Source organism: Numenius arquata, chromosome 16, assembly GCF_964106895.1.
Source record: "Numenius arquata chromosome 16, bNumArq3.hap1.1, whole genome shotgun sequence".
In the NCBI taxonomy this organism is placed as follows: Eukaryota; Metazoa; Chordata; class Aves; order Charadriiformes; family Scolopacidae; genus Numenius; species Numenius arquata.
The window spans coordinates 1,042,558-1,057,051 of record NC_133591.1 but is presented as its reverse complement, the minus strand read 5'-3'; the positions used below and the strand labels follow the sequence as shown (position 1 = coordinate 1,057,051).

The 14,494-nt window shown below is 59.1% G+C and overlaps 1 protein-coding gene across 2 annotated transcripts; it reads right to left on the bottom strand.

The window, feature by feature from the left end:
• Positions 1 to 4,127: 4,127 nt before the first annotated feature.
• Positions 4,128 to 13,790, bottom strand: TBX1 (T-box transcription factor 1). 2 transcript variants are annotated; one of them, XM_074159575.1, is made up of 9 exons: positions 13,757 to 13,790; positions 12,398 to 12,567; positions 12,162 to 12,349; positions 8,670 to 8,771; positions 7,193 to 7,364; positions 6,834 to 6,989; positions 5,506 to 5,573; positions 5,200 to 5,300; positions 4,128 to 4,546 (listed from the first exon to the last, which is right to left on the bottom strand). In XM_074159575.1, exons 1-9 carry the CDS (start codon positions 13,788 to 13,790, stop codon positions 4,128 to 4,130), a joined length of 1,410 nt encoding a protein of 469 aa, XP_074015676.1. The 2 variants fall into 2 exon arrangements, with proteins under 2 accessions (XP_074015676.1, XP_074015675.1); XM_074159574.1 differs by lacking the exon at positions 13,757 to 13,790 and having other exon boundaries at positions 12,398 to 12,628.
• Positions 13,791 to 14,494: the final 704 nt, after the last annotated feature.

Below are 14,494 nucleotides of genomic sequence, written 5' to 3'. Positions count from 1 at the left end.
ACCAGATCAAAGTGCAGCTGCCCCTTGGCCGGGCATCCAGGCGTCACAAGCTGAACTGCACTTGCTGGCAAGAAGAAGGTGTGTGTGACAGGGAGGACAGCACACCAGCTGAGGTGGCCCTGAGCCCTGCAGCCCCACTAGCCACAGCTCCTTGTAGGGATGCACTAGGAAGCCCCTAGCTCAAGGGAGGCCCGCGCTGTCCCCCAGTGGCATGGTGCCTGCAAAATGCCTTTTTATGCTTACTGCAGCCCTTGGGTCATTCCCCACACTGCAGCCACAGACCGTAGCATGAAGGAAACCAGAGCACTTGCTCCCCTGGCACCGGCCATGTGTATGCACGCTTGAGATTGACTGAAGAGATGCAACACCCCAGGATGCTGAGGGGCATCTACTGGGGACCACCTTCACAGGTCCACCCAAAAGAGTTCTAGGGTCTCCCCGAACAGGAGGAAAGATTTAAAAGTACATCCATGAAGTGTGTAAAAGGCACTGCATGCACACAGAAGTCTCATCCCCATGCTCCTATCCTACATTGAATATAGTCAGATCCATTAGCAGGGAAAAAATAAAACCACCACCACCAAAAAACCATTCCTGAAACCCTAAGCTATCCCCAGTGTTGGGGTAAGTGATCAAGCAAAGACCTCCCTTGTTTCACCTGCGGGTGCCTAACCCTACATTTATCCACAGAGGTTTCAGACATTTGGAGCAATCAGTAAATTCAGCCTGTACATCTGGAAAATGGAGCCACATGGCTAATTTATTCTGTAGCCCTGTTTGGAAGAGACAAAGGGTGCTTGTATCCTCTGTGCTCGGTCCTGTTTTACCAGCAGCTTTTAAATACACAGTGTTATGTGTGACTTGAGGCAACCGTAAGTGGACGTATTGTCTGGAAATGCTGCAGCCTTCTTTCCGAGTGTGTGCCATGGACCTTGGTGACAGCATGTACTGAGTGAAGTTTAAACATACACGTAATCAAATCATACAAAGTCATTTTTCAAGTGAAAATGCAATACACATAGAGAAGGCATGGCCTGTACATGATATACCTTGACTAAGTGGCTGACAGGTAACATGACATTAAAGTGCTACAGATTTTCTGTGATTCTCGAAAGGCTTCTACCACCCAATGTGCAGCGTCATGGGGGGTTTTGTTTGTTTGAAGTGGATTTTTTTGTTGTGGTAGAAAAATAACCCTGCTTGCTTTCCATATCTGGAACACTCCCATCCGGTGAGATACACATAGCGATACAAGGCGGAAACACTAGTCAAAGCCCCAAGGAACCTTGATTTAAGGACTAAAACATGACATGAAATGCTTACTAATATGATTAATACTAACATATATAAGCACCTTGCATGTTGATGGCCTAAAATCAAGGTTAGAAATACAATTTTCATAGTTAAAACTGTAGTCTTGATACAGCTGCATGGTGTCTCCTTCCCATTCAGACACAGGACTTCTGTAGTCGTTCTTCTAGCAGAGAGGACAGACTAGCGATCCTGAGGGCCCACAGCCATAGGTTGAAGTTCTGTAATTTTCTCTTCTTCTAATGGAGATAAATTAAAATTCCTACATTCCAATTCAAGGCAAGGACCTCGAGCCACTTTCTGTAAGAGCACAGTTTAGTCCTAGTGTCTGGGGTCATGCAGTCCTCTCAGCTCTTGTGCCGTAAAGTACGTTTGAAAAGGCGTGTGGCAGGTCTGCACTGAGAGCCAGTGACACTTCTTGCAGCACTCCATGTATGTGTAAAGAAAAGGGGTGCTTAGCAATACAAACGGAAGTGTACTGTAGCCATTTCAACCTGGGACCCCCACCCTGCAAGCTGTTGCATAAGGACGGATGGCTACAGCCATGGGCAGCTCTGGCAGCCAGGGAGAGAGAAGGGAAGAAGCATTTGCCTGTGGAGACTCACTGTTCAGACTGAACAGCTCCAGTTCACTATTCCTTCCTTATTTAAGTGACCTCGTTTTGCAGGGGATATTTAGACTTCAGAGCACACAAACTGACGAATACACATAGGTAATCAAACAAGAAATGAAAGAAAGAAGAAGAGGAAAAACATTTATAAATGTCACCATCCAATGTCTTTTCAATTTAAATGAAATAAGATTATCTACATATATCTACAAATATCTACATGTATCTACACTGTTTCCAAATATGATTCTTTGGTTATCTTCAGTTTTTTCCTACACTGCAACTATCAAGGGGAAAAAAAAAAATTATGTTTGTATAATCTTTGAAAGAAATAATAAATATAACAACTTCATTAAACATTTGACCAAAGCTTTGGCACTAACCAGTTTACAGGTAACAAATCATACACTGAAAACTCTGAAATAACAGCGGCAAAGCAACAGAGCACATCCGAGAGCCATTTCCCACTGACTAATAATAAGCACAAGGCTATTTTACACCAACCTTTCTGAGAACATTAATTATGGTTTAGTCAGACACTAAGAATCTCACAATTCACTGCAAATGTCAAATAAAATACATATTTCTTGCACAAGTCTTTTTCATGGATCCAGATATATTTTTTATAACAGAAAAAAAGTACATAAAATATTCATGTTAGCCTGTATCCCTTCTTAAACCCTTCCAAAAAGTTTTGGAAGCCCAAAGCCCACAGCCAGAGACAAAATAAACATTGCTATTAACACTGCCACCTGCACAAGGGAAAGATTATGTTTTAAAAGGTTTGTAGTGAAAATGCACAAACATGGATGAATAGAGGACTTAAAAAAAAAATAAAATAACCCCCTTCTTTTCATAGAGTCACATGGAAAGTGTTCATAATACTGTATACCAGTGCAGCTGAGGAGCTGTTCAATACCTTCTCTGAACACAAAGGGACTGCCGTTCAGTGAGCATCTGACAAAAAACACAAGCCAACTACTCAAAACACATCGCTGGAGAAACTGTGATGAACAGGCCCATCTTTTGAACAATAAGGAAAGACTGCTTGAAGAAAGATGTTAAAGGAAAAAGGAAAAAAGTACTTACCAGCTCTAAGAGGGAAGATACAGCAAGCAGGTAGGTGCAGAATAGGTGCTTTGGGGGCACTGCAGTTTGGGTCAGCCAAATATAAGGGGTGAGGCATTCCGGGAAAAAAACCCTGAAGTTCCTCTAAAAGGCACCTCTCAACGGAGAGAGCAAGAGCTCCGGGAAGGGTGTCGGAAGGCAGTGCTGTCAGGCTGCTGGGCAGCAGCTAGTTTACAAACTATTGCTGAGAATACGCAGCCTAAACTCTGTGGGTATCCCCCCACCCCCAGGCTGGTTTTTAAACTTTAGCATCCGTTGTTGTGAAAACAAGATGCTGTACGTGGCTGTGCTCTTGGCCATGGGCTCCTCAGCAGCTCCAGAAAACGCTGTTGTGATTAACCTGCCCCAACGAACCCTAAAACCGAGGAGCAGGTCAGGACCGGGGGAGAAGGGGACAATTAGTTCTGACAGTGAAAATTCAAAGTGTTCCCTTAAGCTAAACTCTGCTTCCTTTGACAGTCTCCTCGAAGAACTACCTGAGCCAACGGTGAATGAGGCCAAGCGTCCCCGAGGTAAGAGAGACTTACATCGACATGTGCAGAATTACACTCCGTCCCCGGGCCCGGCGGAGCTCACCGACAGCCCTGCCGCCCTCCCTGCTCGGTGCTAACCCTTCCCGTCCTGCTGGGCCGGGAAACACCCGTGCCAGCGAAAAAAGCGGTGGCGAAATCACCAAATCTCCATGAGGAGACCCGGCGGGCGAGCGAGAAGGCGGCAAATCACCTCACGGCGGCCGCTTGCCCGGCCCTCGGTGCCCGGCGCGCTCGTGCGGACCCGCACGGACGGAGGCGCGGGGGCAGGGAAAAGGGAGATAACGACATATGGCTTCATTTATCAAAGTGCAGCTGCGGGTCACACGCCGCCATCGGCGGCACCCGACGACCCGGCCCCTCGCCGCCACCGCCGCCCTCACGGCGGGTGGGGAGCGTAAGGGGAGCTCCCGGCTTCCTGCGATTGGGCGCGCCGGCTGTCGATCAGTCAGGCTGGCCTATCAGCTCACTCGTAAGGCGGGAAGAGAGGGAAAGGCGGGAAGGGGGGGGGAAGGCGGTCCTCGCGCCGCGGCGGCTCGGCGGGGCCGTTACCGGGGCCCGTAGTCGTAGTTGGCGGGCGGCCCGGCCGGCGAGTACATGTTGGCGGCCGCCGCGTTCACGTGGTGATGGTGGTGGTGGTGATGGTGGTAGCCGTGCCCGCGGATGCCGGGGAGGGGGTACGGGGCGGGCCGGCTCTTCGCCCCCAGGTAGTGGTCGTAGGCGGCGGCCGCCGCCGGCGGGTACTTGTAGGGGTGGTGGTGGAGCGGCTCCGAGGCGGCGGGCTCCAGGCGCAGTTCGTGGTGGGGCGGGCTGGGCCGGCCGCCGCCCAAGGGCAGGAGGCCGCCGCCGCCGCCCGGCAGCGCGGGGCTGAGCACCCGGGAGAGGAGCTGCTGGTGCGCGGCCTCGGCCGGCAGCGGCGGCCCCCCCGCCGCCTCCCGCTCCGGCTCCCGGCGGCCCTCGGCGGCATCTGCGGGGGCACAGAGCGTCACGGGGGGCGGCCGCGCGCGGAGCCGCGACGGCGAAGGCGAGGCGCGGCAGCGGGGCTGGCTGACAGACGGAGCCGCACCGGCAAGCCGGCACAGGCCGGGGGCCGCCGCCGTTGAGCAACGCTAGCACGCACAGAGCGCCCTGCATCGGCGGGCCCGGAGCGCGCTGCAAGAAAGGCCCCGGGTTGTCTCTGCCTAACGGCACAGGGGCCGGTGGCGGAGGTGCCGCTGGGCCCCGCTGCGCCTCCCAAAGGGACGGGCCCCGGCCGCGCTGCCGAACCCTGTTGGAAGGGCAGCGGGCGGGGGGGGGCAGCGGCCTCGCCGCATCCCTGCCCGAAAACCTGCGCGTGCTGCCCAAAAGTCGAAAATGGGACAATAAAGGGAAAGGGCAGTGTTTTTAAAGCAGCAAAATTGCTTAAGCACAGCAGCAGTGAGCGTTTTAGACCCCAAAAAATTAATTAGGCTACGAAAGTGGGTATTTTTGTTTAAAAAAGAGACGGTAGCGCAAAGCTCAGGAGCGATGGAGCCGTGCCCGCTGCAGCCTGTGCGCCAGCAGGGCACGCAGGGCTGGCCCCGAGCACACACACGCTGGGGCTCCAGGGCGACAGGCTGACCCCGCCACTGGGGCTCTCACCTTTCTCTGTCCCGTTCTGGTGGGCTGGGGAAGAGACTGGATTCCGGGATCTGGCAAAAGCGCTCATGAGAGGAAGGGCCCCTGGCCTGTGATTCCTGGGCCTGGAAGAAGAAGGGGACAAGTGTTATGGAGTCAATGGTCCAACAGAGCGAGGACCTGGAGCGTTGCTGCCGTGAGCTGCAGCTGGCAAACGGGGCCCAATGCAGTCTCCCCCAAGCTCCATGCAAGCCATACCACACTGGGCAGGTGCGTGGGAAACTGGGGGTGAGTGGGGTGCAGTTGTAATCAATAAAGACAGGGCCTTACCAGTCCTCAGGGTCGCAGTCTCTGAATCCCTTGGCGAAAGGGTTGCTGGCGATCTTCAGCTGCGTGATCTGTAAGGAGAAGCAAGGAAATGTCTCCCAGCAGCATACGTGGGGCTCCCTGCTCAGCCAGCCAGTGTGGCCCCGGGCAGGCTCTGGGTGTCGGTGGTGCCTGGTGTAACGGAGAGGGCCCAGGTGGCCGGTGGGGCCACAGACCACAAACATGTGCTTTCCCTCTGTTAGAAAACGTGGGCTAGCGTGCTATCTAATAGGAGTTCAAGGCAAAGGGAGAGGCAGCCCGAGTCGGTTGCAAAAGCTGTGTAAATGCACTTGTAAGAAAATGCCACATTATATGGGTCACCACTGGAGCAGCTAAGACAAATCACTGGATAAATCATACTTATGTATTTATTTAATTCGCCGGGGAGAAGGCAGGACATTTTCTATATTTAAGCAAATCCACGGATAAAGTATGTGGTTGTGAGTTTCCGGAATGGGTTGAAAAACAAACTTTAAGCCCCTCAGTGACAGTTCCAGCCTTAGAGGTCAAACTGATAGAAAGCAGGAGAGAAAGAGCAGCTGTCCGGAGCCATCAGGCGAATGCCAGCCGGGGAGGGACTCCGGAGCCCCTTAAAGGCACAGCCTTGCTCCGGCCTCGCCTGGGGGGGGGGGGGGGGACGACGACACCCCGAGTCGATGCGCTCGGGGCCGCTGCGGAGGCTGGCGCGGTCGGGGACGGCCCCGGCCCCGGCATCAGCGCGGAGCGGGGCGGTTCCAGCCGCAGAGCCCCCGCTATGAAATGGTGTTTGTACTCGCGGCTGGGATTCCCGCTCTTTACGTTACACTGATACGAGTTAAAGAAGCAATTGGATTAAGTGCTGCCCAGAAATCCGCATCAGATTAGGGGGGGTGGCTTGTTTTCTTTCGTTTTGTTCCTTTTTTTAGCATATAATCGTATATTGGGGAGGAACAGACCGCCGCGAGCTTAGAGAAGTAAAATCGCAGATTTATCCAAACAAATTGTGAGTGACATTTCGCAGCGGGACGCCTGTAGTTTCCCAACTAGCCCCGGGTCGGGTTTACGCAGGTAATGAGGTCCCCCCGGGCGGGGGAAGCCGGCGGTGGGGCTGGAGCTCGGTCGCTTCCCCGGCCAGCGGCGGTGCGGCTCCGCCCGGCTCCCGGGTTCCTTGCGCCGCCCCGATGGCTTTAGCGGACGGGGAGGAGGCGGCGGGAGAAGCCCCGGACGCCCGCGGCCCGGCTTCCAACGCGTGGTACCTCCGGGGCGACCCCGACCCCCCTTTTTCGTTGCCTCGGGCCCCGCCGCCGCCTCACCCGGTGGTTCTGGTAGGCGGTCACGGCCGTGAAGCGCGTCTCCTCGAAGACGAAGGTTTTGAAGTTCTCCTCCGCGTATTTCTCACTGTCTTTCCGGGGGTCCACGTAGACCACGTGAAAACGCGGCTGGTATCTGTGCATGGAGTTCAAAATGATCTGAATGATAAAACGAGCAAGGAGACAATAACTGATCCAGGCGGAGCATCCAGAGAGGAGAGCGCAGCCCCCGGCCCTGCCGGCTCCCCTGCCCGGGGGCGGCCGCGGGGCGGGGGCGGCGGAGACACCCCGGGAATCGCGGCGCGGGGAGCTCCCCCCGGTTGCAGCCCCGCGTTTGACACCTCCCCCCCGGGAACACTTACATGCCCGTTGTCATCCAGCAAATTGTTGGTCAGTTTGAGCTTATCGAAGGAAACGATCTGCTTCATCCACTGCGCCCCTTTGGCCGGGGAGTCGGGGTGGTAGTGCACCCTCCCGGGGGTGGCGGGGTCGGCTTTGCCGGCCACCAGCCAGGAGGAGCTGTGGAAGGCGTACCTGCCGGGAGGGGAAGGCACCCTCAGCCGCAGCCCGGGGGGGCTGCCGCCGCCCCAGCACCCCGTGGCCCCGCAGGGTCCGGCCCGGCGAGGGGGAAATGCCACCTCCCCCATCGCTCCCGCTTCCCGGGGAAATGAGAGGAACGAGCTCTTCTCCACAGCCAGACTCGTTGCGGGGGGGAAATAATATTTTACCAGGTCACCAATGGAACTGGCAGGAGAGAAATCTACAGGACGGAGGCAATTTATAGCTACCTGCGCAGATTTGGGAGAGGAGCCACAAAAGCTCCCTCTTCCTCAAAAAAAAAAAAAAAGAAAACAAACAAACTGAAAGGGAGCCCTCTATCCAGTAATGTTCTGGCTTTAACTGAAGAGTGGGAATTTATGTGTAGATTAATAGCAGGTCCAGAGTTTAGCAGCCTCGTTTCATTCTTTCAAAGTACATATTCAACAGTAACATTTAAAACAGAGAAACCAATCTTCTATACACATGTTTACTTTAAAAGCCAGTGTTTGCACAGGGGGAATTAGACACCATTGGACTCGAGCAGAAACATTACTTTTTAAAGATATACTCAATTGGATGTTATATATCCCACTTCCCTTGACAAGCAAACATTTCTAGGACGCCCTGAGAATTTGGATATCTGTCTAAATATTTATATCTCGGACCCTGCGATTCCTACGCGGGCTGCCTGCTCGGCGTCCCCATCTGAAGCTAAATACATAATGCGCCTTTCACTGTCTTTAAATTAAAGGGGCTGACAAACCAGACCGCATCGCTGCCTTGCGGGTCGCCGCTTTCCAGGACCTTCCTACGCTGCCGCTGGAGACAAGGGCAGGGGTTTGTGGCTCGGACGGACGGAGCCTTTCCAGAGCACAAAACCCGCTCTCTTCAACCAGGGGCTCCCCGGGGGGCACGGCGCAGCCCCGGGGCGCCCGCGGGGAGGCTGCCCCCACCGAGCGGCTGCGGCACTCCGGGAGCACCGGGGGGACTTCCGTTAGGGTGAACCGGGCGTTTGCCGGGGGGAAGACGGGGAGGGCTTTTCTGGGTAGAACAAGGTGGGTCCTGCCCTGCCGCCCCGCGGAAGCCCGCGCCGCGCTGGCCCCGGGCGTTGGGCGAAAGCTACGGGGGGCCCTGCGGGTCCGCGCCCCGCGCCGCTCCCGGTGTGAAACGGTCCCCAGGGCAGCCGCATCCCACCTCGTCTCGCACCGACACGTGTCGGGCCCAGGGGCGCGTCCCCGAGCCCCGGGAGGCGGCGACCCGCCAGCCCCTGCAGCGCCGAGCACCGCGGGCGTTACTTGCCGGTATCGCTTGTCGTCCACGGGGACGAAATCCATGAGGAGCATGTAGTCAGCCATGGGATCCATCCCGAATATCTTCACCTGGAAGGTGGGGAACATGCGCCTGACACAGAGAGGAGAGAGAGGAGAGCTGAGTTGAGGAGCAGCGGGGAGCCCCGGGGGCCGGCGCGGGTAGCCGGGGGTGCTCAGGGCCGGGTGCGGGAGCCCCGCAGCCTTCCCGGTGCTTCCCCTCCAGCAGCCCCGGCGTACTCCCGGTTGCGATGTCAGGTCCCTTCGCAGAACCGCCGTCCGGAACGGGAGAAAAAGGCAGATATGGCCGGGCAGCGTGCGGAGAGGGCCGGACAGGAGCTGCCGTGTCCCCCGGCAGTATCCCGAAGGACGAGCCGGGGCAGCGCTGGGCGACCCTACCTCTCCCGCCGGCTCCGGGGCCGCTTGTGGGGGGCACCCGAAATGCCCCACCGCGGCGGGACGCAGAGACGGGGCGAGGGAGGAGAACAAGCACCACCACTTCCCCCTTTGCCATGGGGAGACACAAGTGAAAAGAATTTCCTCCCCGCGGTTTCCCCATCTTTCCAGCTGATTTGATTTGAGGCAGATGCGAGGCGTTCCCCTCCCTCTAGAAAGAGAGGCAGAGCCCCGGGAAGCTCGGGCAGTCCCGGGGGGAGGCACGTCTGGGCTTTCCTGAGGCTGACCCAAGGGAATCGAGGTCCCATTTCTGCAGCTTCTGCCCCCCTAAATTTGAGTCCATTTTAAAACAGCAGTTACAGAAGTAGCGTGGTCCCTAGGGCCAGCAGGAGACCTCCCGGAGCCCAGAGGGGCAAACGCACCCCCCGGGGGGCAAAGACTAGAGAACAACTGGGATCTCCCAGAGAGCCCCCTCCTGGCTCCGCTTCGTTGCCAGAGCCCGATCGGGCAGCCTGTCCCCGCACCTTCGCGGGGCGGAAGGAGAGCGGGAAGGAGCCCGGGGCTCCCGGGCAGGGCAGGTCGCCCCCCGGGACTGTCCCCGCTGCTCTGCTCCGCGCAGACCCCTGGGGACCCCAGGCTAAGCCATGGGCGCGGGTCCCACGCTCAGGGAGGGCACGATTCCTTTGAGGGTCTGCGGGGCAAATGCGATCAGCGGTGGGCTAAGGAAAGGGGCCAGGACGGCCCCCCCGTCCCTTCCTCCGCACACACCGGGGACAGGGCCCGGCCCGCGGCTCCACGGCGGGACACGCCGGAGATGCGTCCTCGCGTCGGGGCTCGTTACAGCCTCGCTTTTGTTTGATATATTATTTTTTTCCCCCCGAGTAGGAAACCAAGGGAAGGACAGCGGGCGGCATTTCGGGAGGGGGGTTTGCAGCCGTTGAAAAACCAAACTCCCAACAGCCGCTGAAAAAACAACCCGATCAAACCCAGACACGGAGAGCGCCCCCCGGCTCATTCTCGGGGCGCACGGCCGGACCTGCTGTGACTCTTCCCGGGGCTTTTTTGGTTGTGTGCCTCTGCTCTCCGCCGAGGAAAGGCTGCCCTGCCTTCACCGCGGCCAGAGCGGTGGGCACCGGGGCTCTGGCTCCGCAGCTCCTTCCAGTCCGGGCCCGGCGCTGCCGGGCAGCGTCAGGATCGGGCGGCTGCGTCTCCCTCTCTGTAGCGCTTTAGCAAACTCTGGAGGACGTTTCCAATCGTTCCCTCTGTTAATATTATTTTTAAACGTGTAAAAGACCCCATTAGCTCCAGTTCCGGTGTTTCTTGTTTTAAAATTTAGTTTTAAAACAAACAACCCGAGATGATAAGACCCACCTAGACAAACAGCAGGGCCAGCCCAGAGGAGCTGGGAGAGAACAGGCTTCGCAACGCCTTCTCTGACCCTTTTCCTGCTGGTTTTATCCCATTTTCTCCTGTTTTTACCCGCCCGTCTGGAGATTTGTCGTTGTCATAAAATAAACGAAAAGGAGGGGAGGAAAAGCTCCTGATCCAAATCGAGTCGGTTCGTTTCCGAGCCCTTTTGGAGCGGGGTGTTTGCAATCCTTTCGCTGTCTTGGGAGAGCGAAAAAAGCCAGATCGAAGAGCTCCTGTTTGCAGAGAGCCTCCGCCTGGAGCCTGACCGACCTTTTCCGCTAAGGGAAGCAGCGCCGAGCCCGGCGCCGGGCTCAGGGGCCGCGGCCGGAGACAACGGGCTGCCGCGACCCGGCACCGGGGCAGGCACCGTCTGCGGGAAATCACGCCCGGGGTCCCGCAGCGAGCGCCGGCCCCTCCTCCGGCTGCTCTTCCACCGGGCACCGCGGTGATTTTTTTTAATCTTAGTAAACTGCTAATTTTTAAAAAAAATATGCAACTGTGTATACGTTAATATATTTCTTTTCTTTTCTCTTTTTTTTTTTTTTTTCACCTTCGGGACCCTCAAAGCCGCTGGCGGGAGAGCGGGAGCGCACGGCCGCGGTCACCGCTTGTGCCGGGCCCTTTCGGAGCGGAGCCCGCCCGGCCGCGCTGCGCCCTTCTTCCCCGGCGGGGGCTGCGGCCGGGCCCGGGGTCCCGCCGCCGCCGAGCCTTCCCCGGGGCTAACTGAGAGCGAGCACCGGGGGATCGGTTAAATTGTTTGTTTTTACTTTCTCCCCCCCCTCCGCCCCCCGCCGGATCGCTTTAAATCAAGGGAAGGTACCGGAGCCCGAGCAACGCGCTCGCCCCCCCGAAGGCAGCGTTTGCCCGGAGCCGGCGAGGGAGAAGCTCCGCAGCTCTGCCCGAGCCGCCGCCGCCACGCCGCTTCCCGGCGATCGCAATTAAATGCAGTAATTAACAACCGCAATCGGGGCTCCTCTCTTCTCCCTACGTGTTTTGCTCGATTCTAACGCGGCCGCATCAGCCGCTTCCTTTGTTCCCCGGCCGGGAGCGGGGTCCCGGCCCGCCGAGCCGGAGCGGGGCCGAGGGCAGCGGGGCTCAGCCGCGCTCGTTACTCGGTAGTGGGGAAACGCAGCAGCCCCGGAGGACGCTTCAAGGTGCGGAATTGGGTTCTGTTTGCGTCCTCGCCGGAAGGAAAAGACCTTCCCGTACTAAAAAATTATTTAGTTGCAGGTATTGCACGGGGTTGTTTGATAGTTTTTTCTCCCCCGCCCCGAGCCGTTGCTGTCCGCCCCGGGGGCACCGTGTCCTCCGCAAACACGGATCCGAGTCCCGTGCGGGGTAACCGAAAGCCGGAGGCGCCCGGCGGAGCACAGCGCCCGTTCCAGCGGGAGCGAAACCCGGCGGCGGAGCGGCTCCCCGAGCCCCGCACGCCTTCGCCCCCAGCCCGCGGGAGCTCCGCGTTCTTCCCCGCAGGACCCGAGGCCTTCGGGCCGCAAGAGCTCGCAGATTTCCACCCCCCGCGCCCCGGAGAAGCGCTAGGATCGAATGACGGCAACGGCCGGGCCGCTCCGCCGCTCGCCCTCGGCCAGCCTCGATTTTCGTCTAAACCGCCTCCGGCCGGACTCTCCCGCCCCGGCTCGCCCGGGTGCCCGGGGCCGCTCGGGGGCTCCGCACTGACCTGCCGGCCTTGGTGACGATCATCTCGGTGCCCAGCTGGTTGAACTCGTCCCACAGCGCCTTCATCTCCAGCTGGACGCTCACGTTGGCCACCTTGGGGTTCTTCTTCACCGGCGCCTTGGCCGCGGCGGCAGCCCCCGCCGAGCAGCCCGAGACGGCGGCCGGCCCCGAGGCGGCTCCCCCGGCGCCCTCGGGCGGCTCGGGGCCGGGGGGCGGCGGGTTGGCCCCGGCCGCCGCCCCGCCGAAGGAGTAGCCGTGCTGGGGCTGGGGCGGCGGGTGCGGGTGCTGCTGAGCCGTGCAGGGCTCGTAGTGCGGCGGCTCATGCTGTCCGTACGGGTCCCCCGGGGAGGGGGAGAGGTGGTACCCCCCGGAGGCGTTCAGGCTGCTCAGGCTGTTGGCCGTGAAAGCTGCAACATCGCAAAAATGGGACAGCTGGGTGAGCCAGGGGCTGGAGATAGCTGAAATCATTCCAAAAACAGGCGGTCAGGGCTCCGCTCCGGCTCCCGCTTTCCCCCCCAGCTCCGCGCCGCTCCGCGCCGCTCCGCGGGGTGCCCTCCGCCTCTCTGCCCCGCGCCCAGCCCCGCGGGGCGCCTCCCCCTTTCCGCTTTGCTTGGCCCCAGCCCCGCTCCCCCCGGGGCAGGCGGGGAGCTCGGTGCTCCCGCTGCCTGCCTGCCTCGGCTCTTTTTTTTTTTTTCCTTCTTTTTTTCTTCTTCTTCTTCTTTTTTTTTTTTTTTTTTTTTTTTTCTCTCCTTCGCAAACCCGAGAGATCTGCCAAGAGCCGCGGCGGTGCAGAGCCCGTGCTCTCTTTGCAGGAGGCCTCCCTCGCCGCACACGATTTGGGACAAAGCAAACTCCCCCTCCAGAAAAAAAAAAAAAAAAAAAAAAGAAAGAAAAAAGAAAAAAAAAAAAGAGGAGGAGGGGGGAGCTCAAAGAAAGAAACCGGTTCTTATTTCCGTGTAGCTGCGGTGCTGCAGGTAACGTCCCTCGCTCTGGGGCCGCGGCTGACAGGGGAAGGCGGATCTGGTTTGGCAATCCCCCCTTCTTCCCACTCCCGGGAGAGAGAGGGGGCACAGACGGGGACAGGGCAAAGCTCCGGGGCCGCGGCGGGCAGCGCCGGAACGTGCAGCCCTCGGCCGCCGGCCCGAGCGGGCCCTGCGGCTCCCGACAGGCCGCCCCGAGAACGGACGGCTCCTTCGCATCCCTTCCGATACTGACGGGCTCCTCGAGGTCCCGGGGGTCTCTTGAGTTATTTCCGCCGCGGCCCCTAGGCCGGACAGGGCCTGCAGAACCGGCGGGAGCCGAGCCGCGGCCCGCCGCTGTCCCGGGCGCGGCCGGCGCTGTCGGAGGATGCTCCGGCACCTCCGAGGGTTACGCGGGTCCGAGCGGCGGAGCCGTCGGAAGCCGCCACCGGGGCACGGGCAGAGCCTTACGCTCCAAGGGAGGGCTTGGGGGGGTGGAGGGGGCCGGCAATGCCCCCTCCGAGCGGCCCCGCGGGCGGGCCGCGCTCCCCGCGCTCCCCCCGGCCCTGCCGGCGGGCCGGGACGCGTGAAAGCCCTCCGAGAGGCGGTGGCCGGGGGTCCGGTGCGCGGCGCTCACCTTCCATGTCCCTGGTGACGGTGCTGAAGTGCATCTTCTGCGGGCGGCAGCCGGGGCGGGCGGGCGCGCGGCCGCGCTCCTCCAGCGCTCCCTTCCCTGCGTGCTCGGCGGCGGCGGCGACTGAAATCAGAGAGGCGATACTGAAAGCATTTGCCTTGGGAGACAGAGGGCTGTTTTCGTCCATAGGGGAGACACCAATGCAGGAGCAGCAGCCGCGGCAGCCTCCCACCACGAGCCCCCCCTCCCACCCCCTCACTCCCCTCCTTTCTACCGCACCATCCAGGGAGGTGCGAGCGGGACCCCCCTCCTTCCAGACGGGGCGGGGGGGGGGGGGGGGGGGGGGGGGAGGGAAGCTTAAAAAAAAAAAAACAACACCAAAACAACAGAAAACAACCCAAACCCTGTCCCCCCCTGTCCGGGAAGGGCGTTGGGGAGCAAGAAGCTTCCCCGGGGCTTTTTGCAGCCAGCTCCGAGCACCGCAACGGCCGGATCGAGCCTTGTCAGAGAGAGGGGAGCGGGGGGGGTTGTAATAAATAACCCCACGAATTTCTTCCCTGGGGTCTCAGTTTCTCTCCCCCCAGTTTCGTTCCCTGCGATTTATTAATTTATTTTCTCTCTTCCCTCTCCCCCCAACCACCAGCTTCTGCTTCTGCCCCCCCCTCCCCTTCTTTTCTCCTGCACTTAGGGAAAGTGGCTCCCTTATAGGCGCTTTCCCCCATTCAGTGGCTGGGAGGCGTC

Excerpts from the sequence above, each read along its gene's own strand:
- TBX1 (XM_074159574.1), bottom strand. The coding sequence starts at position 12,628 with ATGATTTCAGCTATCTCCAGCCCCTGGCTCACCCAGCTGTCCCATTTT. Across the intron at positions 8,772-12,161 it reads ATCGTCACCAAGGCCGGCAG|GCGCATGTTCCCCACCTTCC; the intron begins GTCAGTGCGGAG and ends TCTCTGTGTCAG. Across the intron at positions 6,990-7,192 it reads TGCTGGATGACAACGGGCAT|ATCATTTTGAACTCCATGCA; the intron begins GTAAGTGTTCCC and ends TTTATCATTCAG.